Genomic DNA, 19,988 nt, shown 5'->3' with positions numbered 1-19,988 from the left:
GAGTGACGAAATGGGGGTTATCAACCCTCTAAAAGGGGGTTATCAACCCTCCAAATGGGGTTACCAAACTCTCAAAAGGGAGTTATCAACCCTCTTTAACAATTTTTCGAAAGTGTGTCCCCCGTTCACAATTCTTGTATTTTGGTGTCTCCCATTGGCAATTTTCCTTATTGTAAAGGGTAAAATCAGAAGAACTAACCCAGTTGGTATTTTATCATTTTATAATATAATTTCTTTATCACCTGATTAAAAAAAGTACCAATTACCAATGGGGGACAAACATTAGGCAGAATTATCAACTGGACCTAGGCTTTTCAGAAATTACCAATGTGGGACAAAATCTGTCTTGTCAGTAAAAGCTGGACGAAAATACCCTCTGGCATATAAAACACGTTTTGACTTTGAAAGGGGGTTTTCAAGTCTCTACGATTGGGGTTATTAGGTATCAAAATGGGGTTACCAATTTCAGAATGGGCTTATCAAGTCCCTGAAAATTGGCCGAGAGTTCTGGAGTTTTGGAAGAGAGTTTTCAAGTCTTTAGGAATGGGGTTATCTAGTATAAAAAATGGGGTTACTAATTTCCGAATGGGGTGATCAAGTCCTTGAAAATTGGCCAAGGATACTAGAGTTTTGGAAGGGGGTTTCAAGTCTCTGAGATTGGGGTTATCTAGTATAAAAATGGGGTTACCAATTTCTGAATGGGCTTACCAAGTCCTTGAAAATTGGCCGAGGGTACTGGAGTTTTGGAATGTGGTTTTCAAATCTCTAGGATTGGGATTATCAAGTATCAAAATGGGGTTACCAATTTCCGAATGGGCATATCAAGTCCCTAAAAATTGGCAAAGGGCACTAGAGTTTTGGAAAGGGGTTTTCAAGGGACTTGATAAGCCCATTCTGAAATTGGTAACCCCATTTTGATACCTAATAACCCCAATCGTAGAGACTTGAAAACCCCCTTTCAAAGTCAAAACATGTTTTATATGCGAAAGGGTATTTTCGTCCAGCTTTTACTGACAAGACAGATTTTGTCCCCCATTGGTAATTTCTGAAAAGCCTGGGTCCAGTTGATAATTCTGCCTAATATTTGTCCCCCATTGGTAATTGGTCCTAAAAAAAAATGAAAAACTAAAACAGTGTACGCGAGACCCACTGTCCCAAGCAGAAGGAAGCTTCTATCTACCTCCTTGTCTTTAGGCTTTAATGAGAAAAGAAACCCTATTAATCAAAACTGCAAAAGGGGCAAAGACTCCAACTTATCCTACCCCTATATATATATGAGATCCTAGGATACTCTCTCTTCAATTCTCTCTAGTTTTCTGTCCTCGAATTCTCTCTAGCTTCCAAATCAAAACCAAATCATCTCAATACCCATATAGCACAATGGCTCGGTTTCTTCTCTTTTGCTTGATTTTGGCCGGTATCTTCACGTCCCTAGCGATGGCTAACCAACCCAAATTGATGGTTCAGACCACAGTCGAGACCATGGCGCTTAATGTCACAGACCCACATGCTTCGAGCGCGCGGAACAATCAGGAGTCGGAAATCGCGGAAGCGCCGGAGATCCGACGACTCGGCGGGCATCATCACTCAAGTGATAAGTCAATTGCTGGCGGAGGGGTGATCCTCGGCGGGTTTGCGATCGCTACTTTTGCAGTGGTCTTTTGCTATATAAGGGTGACCAGAAAAAGGAATGTGGAGACCACGGTGGTCTAGTTTGGAGTTTGTCTGTGTATAGAGTGTGAAAGATAAAGTGTTGCAGGTCACATTATATTAATTAAATTGTTCTTGGGTTGTGCATTACCAAATCCAAGTGATTAGTCTCTCTCTCTCTCTCTCTCTCTCTCTCTCTCTCTCTCTCTCTCCAACTAAGTGCTTGATTTGGCGCATCCCTTTTTTTTGGATGAGCGGAGTCCGAGGTTAGACGAGATCCCTACGGATCTACCGTCTCCAAACCATATAACCAGGAAGCCCTCTGGAGGCAGCCAATGAGAAGAAGCCACGGGTCCCCTGTTTTGCTTTAACTACCAATTCGGCGTTGTAAGGTTGTGACTTGTGAGCAAGGTTCAAAATTTCGGTTTCGGACCCTGAAATTTCAAAATTTCAGTCGAAATCTGGTACAAAAGTCGAAATCAATATTTTATTCAATATTAAATTTCGGCCGAAGTTTCGGTGAAATATTAAATTAATTTTTTTAAAAAAAAACAGATATTTTGGGTCAAATTTCGGAAAAACCAAAATTTCAACCAAAATTCTGAAATTTCGGATTTCGGTCGAAATTTAAAACCATACTTGTGAGTGCCCTTAGGCCTTAGCACAACTTGAACAGGATAACACTTCTCTAGTACTAACTACTAAGGATGTAACAATCTGAAAAAGCTATTATCGAGTCACAAAAGTGTTTCGGAGATATTAGTGGCATTATCAAAAGAAGGGGGTGCCTATCTCATATATTTTAAGTAATTTAATCATTAAAATAAGAAGAAATTATATGATGAAGGGCCTTATGATTCATCATCCCATCCTTGATATTTGATCCAACAGCAGCTCCTCCAAACTGTTGGATCAAATATTAAGGGTGGTAACTTTATCGTACCACCTTTTCGTGTTCATATGGCCCTTCATCATATAATTTCTCGAAAATAAGTAGAGATTATGTAGTTTGACTGACGCTACATCATATACTAGTTAAACAGACGCGATGTGCTTCAAAAAGAAGTCCTTTGTGTGCACAATGCTGATTGAAGATTTGAAGAGGAATCAGTTCAAAAAGAAGTTCTTTGTGTGCACAGTACTGTGATCGAAGATTTGAAGAGGAATCGTCATTTGAAGGAGGTATTTGTCAGTTGAATTTTGTAAATTTTGTGGTAATAAGTTGTTATGTGTTCACAAATGCTTGGAATTTGTTGTTGTTGAGAAATTTGCGGGGCAAAATATGATCCCATCATACACAAATAAGTGGCATAGTAGAAAATAGACAAGCCAGAAGACAAGCCAGAAGATGTACACTGAAATTTTATGTGGTTCAGCCAACATGCTTAAGTCTAGGGGCAAGAACACGATGTTTACTATGGGAAAGGAAATAATACATGGATTATAATGGGATAAACCACAAACTGCTACCTCTCTCTTCCCCTTTCATGTGGCCCTCTTAGCCTCCATGATTTTGGTTGTGATATAAGGAGTTTTTACTATACTTTTTTCTAGAAAGAGTCTGATTCTCCTCCGTTGTGACGAAGTGCCGCCAAAAATTCTATTGGGGTTCCACGCAAAAGCACCCTTTAACAGCTAGCTTTTAAGGGTGAGTTCTACCCGGATCCCAACAAGTGATATTAGAGCCGGGGCATGATAACACCTGTGTGCACTCAAGGATGGAAAAATCCCTCTATTTGTTTTGGTTCCTATTATTCATCAACTTTCAGGAGTAGCTAAAAAAATTTAGTTACAAAAAAAAATACTATATAGAAGTTATATTGTCTCTAATCTTTTTATTATGAGTAAGTCTAAACGAAGGGAGCCCTTGCAAAAAAGAGGTGAAAGGGCTCCCCCATTGGCTGCACATCACCGTCATGTTTGACTTTTCAACCGTTATTAATGCACAATGGTGACGTGTAGCCAACAGGTGAGCCCTTTTACCTCTTTTTTGCAAGGGCTCCCTTCAGTCTAGAATTCCTCAATTATTATATTTCTCTTCCATCTCTTCCACCTAGGAAAAGATTGTGTCCTTATCTTTTTCGTCTCCCTGCCCTTTAGTTGGAAAGAACTTAATAACATTCACGCAGATAACTAATTGTTATCTTTGTCTTAAACGTGTCTTATGGCTGGTGTAAGTTACATAACTAGGGAAATGATATCACCACTACTGTATTTTGATGATCGTACTCCTCACATTATTGAAAAGTACGATGTGGCTCGCACCATAGGATGATCCAAACCGTCCATTAGACGGGCCACAGCCTAAATAGAGGGACTGAATATTAGAGGGTTGATCCTAACCCTCTATAGATCGGAGGGTTAGGATCAACCTATGAAAATGATATTTGGGGCACCACCTATTTTCTTTTATTATGTTTCTGTCTCGTACTCATTTATTCATGATTTCTTTTCTAGTTTTAATGAAAGACACAGATAGATGCTTCCAAAAATCGATAATTATTTTTCCTTAAGGAATAATCAACCTAATAAATAATGACCATGAGTTGGGTACCCCATTCTATCCATGACTCTAAACAAAATACAGCATGATTGAACAGATAGGCAAATATGCACCTCACCTACTTAACATTAATTAACAATCTACCTTAATGACTTTTCTTTTGTAAATTGACATTGGGATCAAGCTCTGCGCCCTTGTGGATGTTTGGATGTCTAGAATGGTTACATCGCGGATTGCAAATCAACAGACAATTATGTAGATAATTTTTTGTTCTGCTTTCTGCTGTTGGCTAAACTGTAAAAGGTGCTTACCGTGTGTGTGTTTAGTTTTGGTTATGTCAGTTTAAAACCATTTTTGTTTAGGTGAAACACAACTTAGAAAAACAAATCCTTACTAATTAAGAATCAAACAGAAATTAAAAGTAATTAAGTACTTTTATTTTAAAGAGAAAATCTAATTAATTTTGAAAAAAAAATAGAAATTTTATGAAAAAATATATTGTTCCTTTTAGAATACTGAATATCTTAGAATATATTCATAGTTTTAAGCATAGATAAAGTCTCTCTCTCTCTCTCTCTCTCTCTCTCTCTCTCTCTCTCTCTCTCTCTCTCTCTCTCTCTCTCTCTCTCTCTCTCTCTCTCTCTCTCTCTGTGTGTGTGTAAAGTAATTAAAGCTGGGTTGAAACCTCTCTTTTAAATTAAACTGTTTTTTGTCTTAATTGAAACATGTATTTATAAAAGCGAACCTGCTATGAATATTACTATTTCAAAAGCAGGTAGAAGATTTTAATGTGTTTTTCCTTGTATGTCATGAAATATGCTTTATTATTTGCAACTGTGATGCTTATTACATTAAACTTCTCATGCACAGGAGACCATTGCAAATGTACATGTTAATGTATTATATGGAGAAGGAAAGCTTCTAACTTTCTCTTGATACCTTGGGAGTATGATGCATAGATTCAAAACTCCCTGTGTCATCAATGACTCCCCAAGTCTACTCCTTTTTACCTTGGTCAAGGTTCTTGGCCAGGACACTGTCCTTACAATGTCAATCAATTAATTAACACCTTTGACTCTCCAGAGTCATGACCGTGTCAACCGGTCCTTACAAATGTTATAGTTCCTAAATATGCTAAGTCTTCATTATTCAAGTTTTGTACCTTTGTTCAAAGTTGGTTGTGTATGAATGCCATTATCGTCTCATTAAGAGGCAAGACTTTTTTGAAGAAATCAATAGATGAAGTAAGTGGGGATTGATCAAGGCCAGGGGGATGACAGACTACTAGATCGGTTGTCCGCACAAGGTTGATTGTTGTGTGCTACTGCACAGTCCGATTGACCTGACCTGACAACATGAAAAAGGAGTTTATAATAGGAAACTTTTGAGGAGAATCCGTCAATGCCTTTGCAGTCGATTTATAGGCTTTTACATAAAAGATATGAAATACATGTGCAAAACTATCTATTCAAAACTCTTAAAACTACCTACATTTGAAATTCAGAACATAACTATAAAATAACTTCTAAGTTGCCTGATCTACCACCCTAATAATCCAACCATCAGATCTTTCTAGATCGAGTCTGATATATTCTAATAAGATTCACTACAAGAAAGGATCATCTTTTAATATGTCCTTCATTAGAAGATGGACTCACTCTTAGCATGTATCCAGTATATCCTATATTATAAATTTTGGTGCCCCACACAAAGAAATGTATGTGTAAGTGCAATCGTTTATCTTGATCTCGTAGATAAGGTGGCCCTTATTACTGTCTTGGTTAAAATATTTTGAAGTGTAAAATTAGAAGAAATAGTAAATCGGTAAAACCCAGTTGGTATTTTGTCAGTTTATAATCTAATTTCTTTTTTCACCTGATTAAAAAACATAAAAACTAAAACCATGTCCCTGAGACCAACTCCCCCAAACAGAGGGAAGCTTCTACCTACCAGAGTGTCTGGCCTTGTCATTAGGCTTTAATGATAAAAGAAACGCTACAAATCAAAACTGCAAAAGTAATCAACACTCCAAATTATCCGACCCCTATATATATATATATATATATATATATATATATATATATATATATATGATATCCTAGGATACTCTCTCTAGTTTTCAGTCTTCAATTCTCTCTAGCTCCCAAAATCAAAACCAAACCATCCTCAATACCCATATAGCCTAATGGCTCGGTTTCTTCTCTTTTGCTTGATTTTGGCTCATGTTTTCACCTCCCTAGCCATGGCTCACCAACCCAAATTGATGGTTCAGACCACAGTCAAGACCATAGGGCTTGATGTCTCTGACCCGCCCACTTCGAGTGCGAGGACTAATCGGGAGTCGGAAATTGCAGAAGCGCCGGAGATCAGAAGACTCGGCGGGCATCATCATTCAATTGATAAGTCAATTGCCGGAGGAGGGGTGATCCTCGGCGGGTTGGCGACTGCCACTTTTGCAGTGGTCTTTTGCTATATAAGGGTGACCAGAAAAACGAATGTGGAGACTAGAGTGGTCTAGTTTGGAGTTTGTCTGTGTATAGAGAGGTGAGAAGCCAAAACAAATTGTTGCAGGTCACATTATATTTAGATTGTTCATTACCAAATGCAAGTGATTAGGCTTACTGTTCCATGCTCTCTCTCTCTCTCTCTCTCTCTCTCTCTCTCTCTCTCTCCAACTAGGTGCTTATTTGGCACATCCCTTTTTATGGGATGAGCGGAGTCCGAGGTTAGACGAGATCCCTATTCCCGGATCTACTGTCTCCAAACCAAAAACCAAAAACACTAGAAGCCACGGGTCCCTTTTGCTTTAACTAGCAATTTGCCGTTCTAAGGTTGTGAATGCCCTTAGCATAACTTGAACAGGACAACACTTCTCTAGTAAGATGTGAAAGCCTTTAAGGGTGTAACAATCTGAAAAAGCTAAACAAGGTTTTAAATTTCGGCCGAAATCCGAGATTGATTTCGATGAGGACCTAAACCGAAACGTTCCAAAACTGAAATTGCCGAAATTTGGGTGAATTTTTTGATAAAATATTAAGTTTTTATTCCTTCACAGAATTTCAGCCAAAATTACCGAAATTTCAGCCCAAAAAAAACCTAACATTTAGAGCGCCTTTACCGAATTTCGGCTAAAATTTTGGTTTTTGTGAGGAGCGGAATTACCCCCAAAACCAAAATTAAAACCTTGGTCATAAAAGACTAAAAGTGTTTCGGAGAGATTGTCGCATTATCAAAAGAAGGGGGTGCCTATCTCATATATTTTAAGTAATTTAACCATTCAAAAAATTAAATTATTATGAAAATAAGAAGAAATTATATGATGAAGGGCCTATGGACACGGACTCATCATCCCATCCTTGATATTTGATCCAACAGCAGCTCCTCAAAACTGTTGGATCAAATATCAAGGGTGGTACGTTTATCGTACCACCTTTACGTGTTCATATGGCTGTTCGTCGTATAATTTTTCAAAATTAGTAAAGATTATGTAGTTTGACCGCCGCTACATTATATACTGGTTAAACAGATGTGATGTGGTTCAAAAAGAAGTCCTTTGTGTGCACAGTACTGATGGAAGATTTGAAGAGGAATCTTCATTTGAGGGTGGTATCTGTAAGTTGAATTTTGTAAATTTTGTCGTCATAATTTGTTATGTGTTGCTATAATCTTGGAATTTGTTATTGTTGAGAAATTTGCGGGCTAAAATATGATACAATTGTACACAAATAAATGGCATAGTAGAAACAGACAAGCCAAAATATGTACACCGGTTCTTGCTGATATTCGGGATGCTCTTTTATGTCTGACGAATTGGAAGTTATCCCATGTGTGGAGGGAAGCTAACACTGCTGCTGATTTTCTCTCTAAACCCACTTGCTGCATTGAGGGAGCGGATATCCCCGTGGTTGACCTCCCTGTTGTTGACCTCCCTATAGATTTGTTGGCCATCATTGTAGATGATTCTAATGGGACTCTATACCCTCGCCTGTAGTTTTCTTTTCTTTCTTTCTTTTTTCCAACGTACTTTGCCTATTTTGGGTGTTTGAGCTGTAAATGGGAGCTTGTTCCCTCTTTGTTGGCTTTTGAGCCCCCTTAGATGTAATCTGTTTTCATTATATATGTTATCTAGTAGGGGTCTTGCCTAACATCAACTTACCCATCAAAAAAAAAAATGTACACCGGAATTTTAGGCCAACATGCTTAGGTCTAGAGGCGAGTACACAATGTTCACTATGAGAAAGAAAATAATACATTGGATTATAATAGATAAACCACAATCTGCACTCTCTCTCCCTTTCTCCCTCTCTCTTGTGGCCCTCTTTGCCTCCACAATTTTGGTAGTGATATAAGAAATTTTTACTATAGTTTTTTTTCTAGAAAGAGTATCTTCCTCCTCCGTTGTGATGAAGTGCAGCCAAAAAATTTATTGAGGGTTCCACACAAAAGCAAAGATCCCACATTGGAAAAGTGACTAGATGTGGATGGGCTTATAACTTTGTAAGGACTTAGACACCCCATCCTTAACATGTAGCTTTTAAGGGTGAGTTCTACCCGGGTCCCAACAAGTGGTATTAGAGCCTGTGCATGATAACACCTGTGTGCCCTCAAGGATGGAAAAAAAATCCCTCACGAAATATCTCAGTAGTAACCCTGGTGTAACTTCGATGGTGAAATTCACTCAAAAAGTTCTAATAGTTGTCGGAAAAGTGATTAGATGTGGATGGGCTTATAAGGACTTGGGCAGCGGCGGAAGCACATATAGAAGGTGGAGGTTGGGGGGGGGGGGGGGGGGGGGGGGTTGCCCAAGGCCTCAACCCTAAGGCCTCAACCCTAACGCAGCGTGAAATTAAATTGGGTTGGCTTTTCCGAATCGTAACCCAACCTAAACCGAGCCAAAATCGTGTTGAGCCCTGAGCAAGTTGCACCCTTTTGACCCGCGGGGGAAAGGTCTCTTTCAGTCATTTTGGAAATCTGATGGGTAGTTTCGGTAATATCAACCACAAGACAAGAGAGAGATTCTCCGATGACTCTTGTCCACGTGGCATCGCACTGTGATTCTCGCCGAGTCGGTTAATTTAAGGGTTCAGAACTCAGAAGGAGCTATCTCGCATACATGCTCTCCTATGGCTACAGAAAATTCAGTAATGGCAGTGATTAGGGCATCTCGCCCTTCTTTCCGAAACCCTCACGACGAAATCGCTTTTGCCACTCACGCTTCTTTTCTTGCCGCCGGCTATATTCCCACCGCAGTCGGAAATCTGGCTTTTTCCGATAACGCTTTATCTTCTTCAGGTATCCTTTCCTTGATTTTATCTTTTCCATGTTTGGATTGCAGGAAAAATATTCCCTGCGGAAATTTTTTCCTAGGATTTTTTGTCTGAGCGAAATGACATGGTCATGTCATATTAGAAATTGAAGGACTCTCTAGATAAACATTGAACTGTGGTTGTTTAAATTACATCTGTTCATATGTAATCAAACAATGAAAAATCAAGAAATTCTGGAAAAAAAAATTATTTTCCGAACTTTACCAGAAAATTCCTGCAATCCAAACAGGGCCGTAGGGTTTACAAGATTTTGTAGAGAAAGTCTTTTTTTAATTTCTTTTTTTTTTAACTTGTCTGTCACTGTCGATTTTCCGATGTTTTTTTTAAGATTTTTGTAGGAGTCTGTTTTTTGCTTCTGGATTTTTTGGGAGCTTTTTCTTTTCTGATATCATATTTATATTTTTTGAAATCTTTTAGGGCAATGATAAATTCGCACCCCTTTAACGTGAATTGACGTTAAAAAGCATTAAAGTCTGCCGGTGTGAATTATCCTACATGGGGTGTGAATTTACCATTGCCCATCTTTTATTATCTTTTTGTTTCAGAATTTGAATTTTTTTTCAATTTCTTTTTTCCTTTATAGGGCAAGAAGAAGTTGGTATTGAGGGCTGGAATGACCTTGATGACTGTTATGGATTTGTATACACAAAGACAGATAATGGATTGAAGAAATCAGTTTTAATGAAGTGTTTGGTGATGGGAGACGATATCCTTATCGATGTGCTGCCTTCTGGTGATGAGCAAAAGGAACCAATTAACCTGCAAATTAAGTAATGGATTTGCTCTGAATTCATATGAAAATTTCAAAATTTTAAGTCTTCAGCGTATGTTAGTGGGTTTTTTTTTTAAAATAAATAAATTATTGGATGCTTTCTTGCAGCGTGAATGATTATGTGTCGAATGACAGTGGCAGCTCGACTAATTATGTGGACATGTATAAGAATTTTAAGGGTCTTGTCGACTGTTTGAATTTTGGAATTCTTGCCAAATTAGAGCGTACGCCAAAGGTCGAGAAACTTAATACAACTTCCAGGTACTGTGAAAAATTACTGTTCTAGATATTAGTGTTGGTATTGTTGTAACTGGTGTTTCTGATATATTCACCTAATAATGACCATTTCACTTGTGAGTAACCATGCCGAAAGAGTACCCAAGATATTGCTTGTCAAGTATAGGCATAATTTTTTTTTTTTTTTTTTGAATGATATCTATAGGCACAGTTATGCTACTCAATTCAGAGTTTTAATACGTGGATACGATTTGAGCCAAGGACGGAGCCAGAAATTTGCTCCAGGATTGATTTATTTAATTTTGGAGGGGGGGGGTTAAAGTCAAAAGATTACACAAATTTAAATTCAAATTGCTTTTAATTTAAAAAATCATTCACATTTATTATAAAGCTCATGGTACAGAGAAAACTCATGGACATTTCACATTCTATCCTATAATATCTATTCTATCTTATGTAGATACAGAGTCTCTTATATTTCTTATAATTAGGATTTGTAAATGACAACATTTCAATTTTTTAAGAAAAATCCCCATCATTTCTTGAATAAGATAAGTATGCTGCTTATTCTTATTTTTCAATAATAATCTCAATAATAATCCCTACCATACGTTATTTTCAAAAATCTACTTAAAATAGAAAAGTTAAGGATGGTGCTTATCTTGCTTTTAAGCTAAAGGTGCTTTTTATTCTTATTTTTCAAATATCTCCCTAAAATAGAAAACTCAAGGATGTTGGTTGTCTTGTTTTTTAAAGTTACAATCTCTTCATTTTCATCCATTTATATGCCACAAGTTTGGGTGCTAGGATTGTCTAACAAGGAGAATTTTTCAGCCATGGTCCATCCGCAATCGAGCCGAATAGATGAACAACTTTCAAAGCTAATTATTGGACTGAGAATTAAACGTTAAGGATCCGTTTCTTTTAATGGCAAAGAAAATTTTATTAGAGAAAAAGAGAGGAGGACAACGACCGAGATGGTTGGAGCTATAGAGGAAAAAAAGATAACAGAAAAGAAAGAACAATGGCTATCAAGGTGGCAAATAATAAAAAATATCCAATGCAGCCTTGCCTACACCCGCTCAGCAAGTCTATCCGCATCACTATTCACCGATCTTTTCACACGCTGGAAGCTGACATGGAAATCAGCTACTCTCTCCTTAAACTTCATTGACATGTGATGATTTCGGCCGACATGTGTTCGTTTTGTTGGGGACCAAAGTTCAAAGTATGAATCGAATTCTGAGGTTTGATTCCTTAGTGCACCCACATAACAAAAGAACCCCATATATCTAGAAAATATTATTGCTCACTCCATTAATAAGACGAGTAAGTTGAAAAGTAAAAGAAATAACATGATAATCAGTTATGTCTTAACATGATAACTATTAAAAAAACATGATAATCAGTTTTCAAAACATATGAATATATGTGTCTAGAATGAACCTTGTTGTTCCATACATGCGCGAAAACATATGTCACTAGTTATTTGACCTTATTAAATCATTATAGATAATTGTCTTGCTTATGTGATGGTTCCTAAGTGTGTATCTGTGCTTATTTTAGAATTTCCTAAAGTCTTATCTTTATTTTTCACTGTTTTCTTGGACTTCCATATACTTCATGATTTTTACAAGATTTTTATGGACTTGCATAAACTTTCACGGAGTTATTCCACTTACGTGAGGACCGAAGTTTGGACCAAAGTCGATGTTCAAATATTTGGTCTTGTAATCCAATATCAAGACCAAACCGAAGTGGGTGCGCTTGGCGTCCAAAGCCATAAAGTGATGATCTTTGCCTTACAAGGCAAATGGGTTTGGTGCTTTGATTTGTGGAGATTTTCTCATCTTATTGACGAAACCCTTGATTTGAATAATGAGTTTCATACTTCTTTTTTCCCATATTCTAGTAGAAGCCTGTGTATTGGCCAACTCATAGCTAGATTGAACTTTCTAGGTTGGCTTTGGCTATTGGGCACGGTTTCCCTCTCTCGTAATTGCTTTTATTTTAGACGCCTTTGTATTTTTTAATGGTTTTTTAGACGCCTTTGTTATCAATCAATAAAAAGGAAAAGAATTTTCTTATTCTCATTATATAATTTCTTCTCGTTACCTTTCCATTTTTTTTTCTGAAATTTATATATTATGTCCTATTTTTTATTATGTCCTTGTTAAATTTACTATCTTATTCAACTTCTCCAAGTTGTCTATCGCGGATCTTGGCATGTTTTCAGTTGACCTTTTTTTAACTATGTTCTGAATCTCAACGGATTTTACAATGTCAAAAACTATGGAAAGACTAGTATCTTGATGTCTGCTTGTAGGGAAAATGTGTCGTGCGTTTAACGGCCTCCTAGATTCTGATTTAAATCAAAGGCAGGTATTATTTCGTACAGACTTAATACAAGATGGAATATCCAATATTGAAAATTGGCATCTTTTAGAGACAAAAAATGGTATGGTGTAAAAGGGAATGCCAAATGCAATTGTGGATAGAGTGTATGTTAGAAACCTATGATATGGTAAATGGATATTCACACATGAAATAGGATGTTACAAGGAGAAATGCTATTCGAAATGTTGGGTGGAGTGTATGGAGAATTGTATGGCTAAAGCCTATTATATCATCAGTGTAACTTCATGTTTGTTTATTAGTATTATTTCCACCTAAAAATATTTATTGATCAAATCAAGAAAAAGAAGTTTTTGGTCATGTGCTAGATATCTAACCTGGGGGTTCACTGTGCATATGTTCTTTAATATCTGTGCATCGAGTTTGATATTGAGGCAAAGCATATTTTAGTTGGTTATGATGATAAATAGAAAGATAACTGGTGTTTTTTAAAGGTAGCAAGTTTTGTTGAAAGATAACTTTTGTATTGAGCCTTCAACAAACTAAACTGATCTTATAGTTGGTTGAAGGACAACATGATTTGCATCGATAAGAAAGAACCAGAATATTTAATGGATATAGCCCTTATTTGGCGTCCTACCGCCTTAGGTGTCTCCTATAGATTTTAGAGGTTCCATGTTGACTTCTTGTATGATTGTATCTGAGGTTGAAGGCAAACCTTTGATGTGCGGCTTTTGTTATTGTCGGCATTACAAAGTCTACACTAATTGGCCTTCTCATTTGCTTGATCTGCCTACCTCCATTCTAAACAACCTCACCTAAATTCTACTCTTAATACTATTTTGGCAGGTCAGAAACGATTCCAAGAGATGAGATGACTGAACTGACTGAAGAGCAATTGGCTGTGGGCTTTGACACTGAGCCTGAACCATATTCTTCGGGGTATTATTTGCAAAAATATAATTTGTGTCATTGATATTTTATATTCTTATTTAGCATCATGATACCTATATCTTACTTATGGGTCTCTTTATTTGCAAAAAAGCATAATTTGTATCATTTACCATTATCGATTATATGATGCAAACTGCCTTTTCTTCGCTATTTAGAGTATCAGACTTTGCATATTACTTGAGAATGGCTATTTAGAGTTTCAAACTTTGCATATTACTTGAGAATGATGTTTGTTTTTTTTTTAATTTTCCTACACTATGTGGAGCTCTGTTTTCCAACTTCTATAATCTTAAGAAAGCGTTTCTACACCAATTGCTTGATGTGTGCATAGCTTATAGACCCAACAAATCCGCTGCATTGACTTAATCGACTAGTTTGTTGGAGAAAGACTTGACCAAGTTTTCTTGAAACAGTTTACTCACAGTTGATTCGGTAAATTGTAGGGGTGCAACTCGGGTCGGGTTCAACCCCAAAAAATCGGGTCGGGTCGGGTTGAGTTTGGGTCGAGTTTTCCCAACCCGAGTTGGAAATCGGGTCGGGTCGGGTTCAGGGTTTGGGCAACCCGACCCGATTGAAACCCAACATTTTAATCAATTTTTTTAAGCTTAAAAACTCAGGTTGGGTCGGGTTGAACTCGGGTTGGGTCGGGTTAGGGTTGGAAAAAAGGTCCCCTCAGGTCGGGTCGGGTTGGAAAAAAGGTTCCTTGGGTCGGGTCGGGTTGGCCTCAACCCGACCCGAGTTACACCCTTAGTAAATTGTCTGATCCATCAACTAGACTGAGTTGTCTGATCGAGCAACTAGGGTGAGTTATTGTGCACTAGGAGGATATCTTTCCCAGCATTTTTCTGTGGAAAGAGCTCTAACTTATTCCGCCTTATCTATAGAAATTCAGTGTCTTGCAAAATAGCCTTCTTTCTACTGCCCACTGAGCCAAGAGAGTTAATCTTCCGGTCCTTGATCTGTTTCTTAAGCTACCCAAGCGTTTTCATGAATTTGAAGCCTTTCCAACCAATCGCTTCTTTCTCTACCCACCAATTACACACCTTCGTTAAGTTTGCAACTTACCAACGACATGTCTTTGAATATCCAGATCAGCATGATTGTAAGCCATGTACAAAGAACTCCTACTAATGGGAGATCAACCATCCCATTTCTGTTGATGAACTTGGAAATCTCCGGCTATGGTTCTATATCGTCAACTGCTGTCTTGGATAAAGAGGACAATATTATAATCTCCGCCAAGGCAACACAGGTAATTCCATCAACTTCTAACATCCTCTAACTCAGCCCACAAATCTTTCTGTCTCCTTGGATGTCTGTACTTTGAGTAAAAGTCTTCCTCTTCGCTTCTAGCTGAACTTTCTAGTAGGAGCATTTGTAACCCCCTCCTTGCTCAAGGCACACCGACCCCTTTTTGCTGACTGAAATCTTTCATGTGTATCTTTCTCCTTGAAAAGATATTCTTCACTTCTGTCATGGATGAGAAGGACAATATTATCATCTCCGCTATGGCAACACAGGTAATTCCATCAACTTCTAACATCCTCTAACCCAGCCCACAAATCTTTCTGTCTGGTTGGACCTCAGTGCTTTCAGTAAAAGTACACCCCCTGACACTTCTTGCAGAACTTTCCCAGTAGGAGCATATGTACCCCTTTCCTTGCTCAAGGCACATCGACGCCTTTTCACCAACTGAAATCTTTCCTGTTTGTCTTTGCTATTGAAAGAACATTCATCTTCCAGCTCACAGGCATCGCTCTACCGCCTGTTGCTACAGTTAGCTTACCGTGGGAAGAAGAGCAGCCACCCCCTCTCCTTCTCTTACCCCTTCTCCTCACCACCCTCGAATTTGTGGTTTCAAATGACCAGCATTCTCCATCTGTCTGTTTGCCTAACCCGTCTCATCCCCTTCCAGAGACTGCTCCTCTCTCCATGGATCTATTGTGTCTGTAATCTTTTGGAAATTAGAGCATGATACTCAATTAGAACATGGCAGCCAATAAGATCAGAAGGAATTAAAAGGTTTAGGAGCTTATGCATTTGTACTTAATTGGACATTTTAATTTTTGCAATCATATGCTGAATTAGACTTTATAGAATAGCGAATGCTTCTATTACTGTTTTGTGTGCTTTCCAGTATCATCTATCCTCCTATTCCTCCTGTTGGAATGGGTGACCTCTACCCAGGGCCTGGTGCTGGTTTTTATCCTACGAGGTATTTCCTCATCTCTAATTCTGTTTTTATCGTCTGGTCTCCCCTTGATTCCCAAAACTTTTAATTTGAATCATTATCATCTTTCCATAGGCACCCGTCTTTCGGGGGCATCAATGATGGGAGCATGGTTGTAGGTATGGATGCTTTACTTTATTTACCCACCTGTTGAAAAAGTTCTTTAAATTCTCATTTTACTTAAATTCTTCTTTTGGTGGACATAGGACCTAATGATCCACGCTGGTTTGGTGGGATGGGTGGAGGACAGCCTGGATTCCCTGGCAGAATTCCGTGAGTAAACTGTTGTACATTATCACTCTAAAAAAAGGAAAGAGGTCCACTTTGTTTGTTTGGTTCCATTTGCAAAGTGATCACCAACTGCAGGTTTTAATTTTGGAATGGTTGGTGAAAACAGGGGTGTACCTCCAGGCACTCACTTTGATCCATATGGCCCTCCTGGCGTGCCTGGTTTTGAGCCTACCCGCATTGTCAGGTGTGACTCTGGTCTACATTCTACAAAATTGTAACCGCTTTGCTCTTTATTGAAGATATTGTATTAGCATTAAGGTTCCCTTGTAGTTATGTAGTTATTAGTTATGCTCATGTGGTCATTGTTTTCTTGATGCTTTTCTATCAAAAAATGTATTTCTAATTATTGAAATATCACTTGGGTTGGACCTGTTGCTAGTTGAGGCTTTGTATCTCAACCTTGAGGAGGTTCGATCCCAGCTTACCCACCAAAAAAAATTTATTGAAATGTCTCTTTTTGTAACTGAGAAATTCTATGCTCGCTCTACGAACAATTTTTTTTCTTGTTCATGGTCCGCGTTCATGACCCACGTTCATGGGCGTGATAATATCAACAAGCAAAGATATTTTAGGGTATCAAGATTAAGAGCCCCTTTGGAATCAAGGCATTAGGATCACCTATATGGCATTGGATTGGTCTTCTCCCATACTGTCTGGTGGTGGCTTACCAGATCAGTGGATCCAATCACTCCCCAGACATGCCCCTGGGATTGTGGGCTGTGACCAAGAAGAGAGTCTTACTTGTCAGAGTGGACATAGAATTCTTCTTTATAAATGAACCAATTATGTGGTAGAAGAATGATATATGAAGTATATTCTGTCAGCTGTCCCTTTTTGCCTATTGCTGCGCTGCCTGTTACTTTATCAGTGGCTCCATGGTACTCTGCCACCAAGCATCGTTCCCAACTGTGGCCCCTCATCTGGTGCTATTGGATCGACAATCGACTGATCCTCTCCTCCTTTAGCAGGATCGAGACCAAATAGCCAGGCCCAGCTGGATAGAGCAAATTCACAAGGATTAACTGCTTTTAAGTTAAAACCCCCACCCTTCCCCTCCTTCCGAAATCACAGACCCATGTTCCACAGCTTGACTCTCTATTCTCAGTCATCCCTTCAGAATCAGATGGGGCCAGTCAGTCCCCTCAATCTGGGCAGGCGGCTTTCAGACCAATCAGTTTCCCAAAATGCCTTCCACAGGCACATGGCAAAACTTTCGACCAAGTCAAAAAATTGGTTCTTCCGAAATAAGCCATCTTCACCCACTTTCCTCAAAAGTCAAAACAAATTCCAAGCTCCACCTAAAGTAATTAGGCCCCAAGTGGCCATTACTGCCAATCATTCCCTCTACTCTGGTTCAGCAACCAAAAGCCTAACCTTAATCAAGTCCTCGCATATAATTCCTCTACCAAATATTTTTTTTTTTTGCCTATTGCCATGGGGATTGTGGACTTTCTCTAAATAGAAGTCTTGCTTGTCAGAGTGGACACATCATTCTTCTTTATACACCCATCAGTGTGTGGTAGGGGAATGCTATATGAGGACTCTTTGGTCGGCTGTTCGCATTTATTTTTATTTTTTTTGGGTTTTTGAATGGACAGCACTCTGCTGCACAGCAGCACCACCAGAGGGTGCCTCTGATGCGTTTCCTGGTTTTGGGTCCTCCTTATATCATTTGCCTATATGATACTTTAATGGTTATTATTTATCCACATGTGGTACTTGGGCTTTTTCAAATTTTATTGTTGGGTTTAGTTTGTTTCAGCTCTCTGGTGCTTGTTTCATAAATGTCAACATCAGGATCTTATCAAAACTCATGCTACAATCAGAGGAATTCCTTGCATAGTTTGGGTGTTATATTTTTTTTCCTCGAATTATTGAAAAGCTTAAGGTGTGTCATTAAATAACCGCATTCTCCTCTTTTTTAGGCGTTGAGAATGTGAAAGCGCAAAAGTATCTCATAAAGTCGTGTTCGGCAATCCGGCCACTAAGCCCGTTTGTAAACTTTTGCCTTCTTTTTTGGCTAAAGCAAGGATTCTTTGGAGCGACTAATAGTCGTTTCTAAGATTCTCATCAATCCGTTTCTCACCTGTTTAATTGGGCGAGAATGAGAAGCCTTGCCGAACACGCCCTTAGTTACTGGGACTCATTCTATGATCTGGCAAACTCATTGCATCAGTTGGTATTTTATGGTTTTTCTCTTTCCAGTATCTGAATTATTTAAAAGATGTATTGGGCAAGAAAGAACTATGTCCACCCTTTCTGCCTCAGTTGAAACCAGGCCTCTAAAAATATTGCCTATTGCTTCAGTATTGATGGCATTTTCATTACTTGGATTGCGATTGCTAAGAGCAACCGTTTCTTCTTTCTGTTGATGCAGTTGTGGCTGTTCCTACACCTTCTAATTTTTTATCTATTTTTTTTCTCAAATTATGTTGTAGGAATCCACGACGGCCCAGTGGCGGTTTCCCTCCTGATGTCCAGCACTTTCAGGAACCGGACTATATATAGCAAGTATGCCATCTCTGAGGAGTCTTCTCTGTAGATATTTCTCCTCTTAAAACTCTTTATTTTGCAGCTGTTTTTCCCTCTCGAATGTTTGATAAGAGTTCGTTTTGTAGATATCACAACATAAAAGTGGTAAACTTGGCTGGTGTTTTTGGGGGCTTAACATAATATGGGTCCAGCTCATGTGGGTACTGTTTTTGTATGTATGATCTTCTTTGGCTTAGGTGGTTTTAGATGATTGCAAGCCTGGGACCCCCATTTATTTTAATTTCAAGTCCAAAGAAACAGAACAAAAGAAGGGATTTGCTAGGCAATTTCGCCGAAAGCCATTATGCAGCTTACTTTTGCAGGAGAGAACAGCTGCAAAGACTCACTCTGTAGCAGTTTTTGTCTTTTTGGCTTTCCCAGAAATTGCCTAGCAAATCCCCGTAAACAAATATTATCTTCCATTCAACACAGGTGGTCCATATCAAGAAGGATTGGAAGCTACACGAAATCGGTAACAAATTGAAAATTTATGAAGAATGTGGACAGTTTTCTGGGCCCTAAGTGCAAGGTAATACAAGAGATGATTGTGACAGAATCCTACTTCTGCCTAAATCAGAACAACAAGCTCGGGAACCTTTGACCATGAGAAAAAGACCTCTCCACACCTGAACGCAGCACTTGGAATTTGAGAGTTACAAGAAACCGAGGACCAAGCTCAAATACCAAAAACTAGAAAAAAATAACCACTCTTGACATTGACAGTAAGTATGTTAAATGATATGTGGACTTTCTTGATTTAATAATAGTTCTAGGGCAGTGATAAATCGACTCCCCATTTGGATAAATCGACCCCCCATATGTCTATCTCTCTCCTCTTTCTCTCTCTAACCTAGAGGAGAGAGAAAGACACATGGGGAGTCGATTTATCACTCCCCTAGGTCTGTCTTTGCTCGGCATTTTCCGTATGTTGTTAGTCTATTTTTAATCTTTGAGGAGATCGGTTGCATAATTATTATTGGCCATCATAACTCCGGCCTATTGCCCTTGATCCCACTCTTCATCGAATGATCTTAGACCATGGATCAAACACAATGAGAAATACATCTCTAATGTGCATTTAAGCTGTTTATTTTTGCACTTCTCAATCTTACAAATGAGATCTCCAGCACCACACCT

At 38.5% G+C, this 19,988-nt stretch overlaps 1 protein-coding gene across 3 annotated transcripts; it reads left to right on the top strand.

The window, feature by feature from the left end:
* The first annotated feature begins 9,231 nt into the window (after positions 1-9,231).
* On the top strand, positions 9,232-19,047 carry LOC143890434 (putative proteasome inhibitor). Of its 3 annotated transcripts, none has more exons than XM_077395113.1 (10): positions 9,232-9,445; positions 10,064-10,250; positions 10,361-10,513; positions 13,694-13,786; positions 15,936-16,013; positions 16,104-16,147; positions 16,235-16,301; positions 16,426-16,503; positions 18,758-18,830; positions 18,938-19,047. In XM_077395113.1, the coding sequence occupies exons 1-9, from the start codon at positions 9,277-9,279 to the stop codon at positions 18,825-18,827; spliced, it is 939 nt and encodes a 312-aa protein (XP_077251228.1). In that variant the 5' UTR covers positions 9,232-9,276; the 3' UTR covers positions 18,828-18,830; positions 18,938-19,047. The 3 variants fall into 3 exon arrangements, with proteins under 3 accessions (XP_077251228.1, XP_077251229.1, XP_077251227.1); XM_077395114.1 differs by having other exon boundaries at positions 18,895-19,047; XM_077395112.1 differs by having other exon boundaries at positions 18,758-19,047.
* The last annotated feature ends 941 nt before the right edge of the window (positions 19,048-19,988 follow it).

This window comes from Tasmannia lanceolata, unplaced genomic scaffold (assembly GCF_043159265.1).
Source record: "Tasmannia lanceolata isolate RefF3 unplaced genomic scaffold, GAP_Taslan_0.1 ptg000013l, whole genome shotgun sequence".
Lineage (NCBI taxonomy): Eukaryota > Viridiplantae > Streptophyta > Magnoliopsida > Canellales > Winteraceae > Tasmannia > Tasmannia lanceolata.
This window is presented reverse-complemented; position numbering and strand designations above follow the sequence as displayed.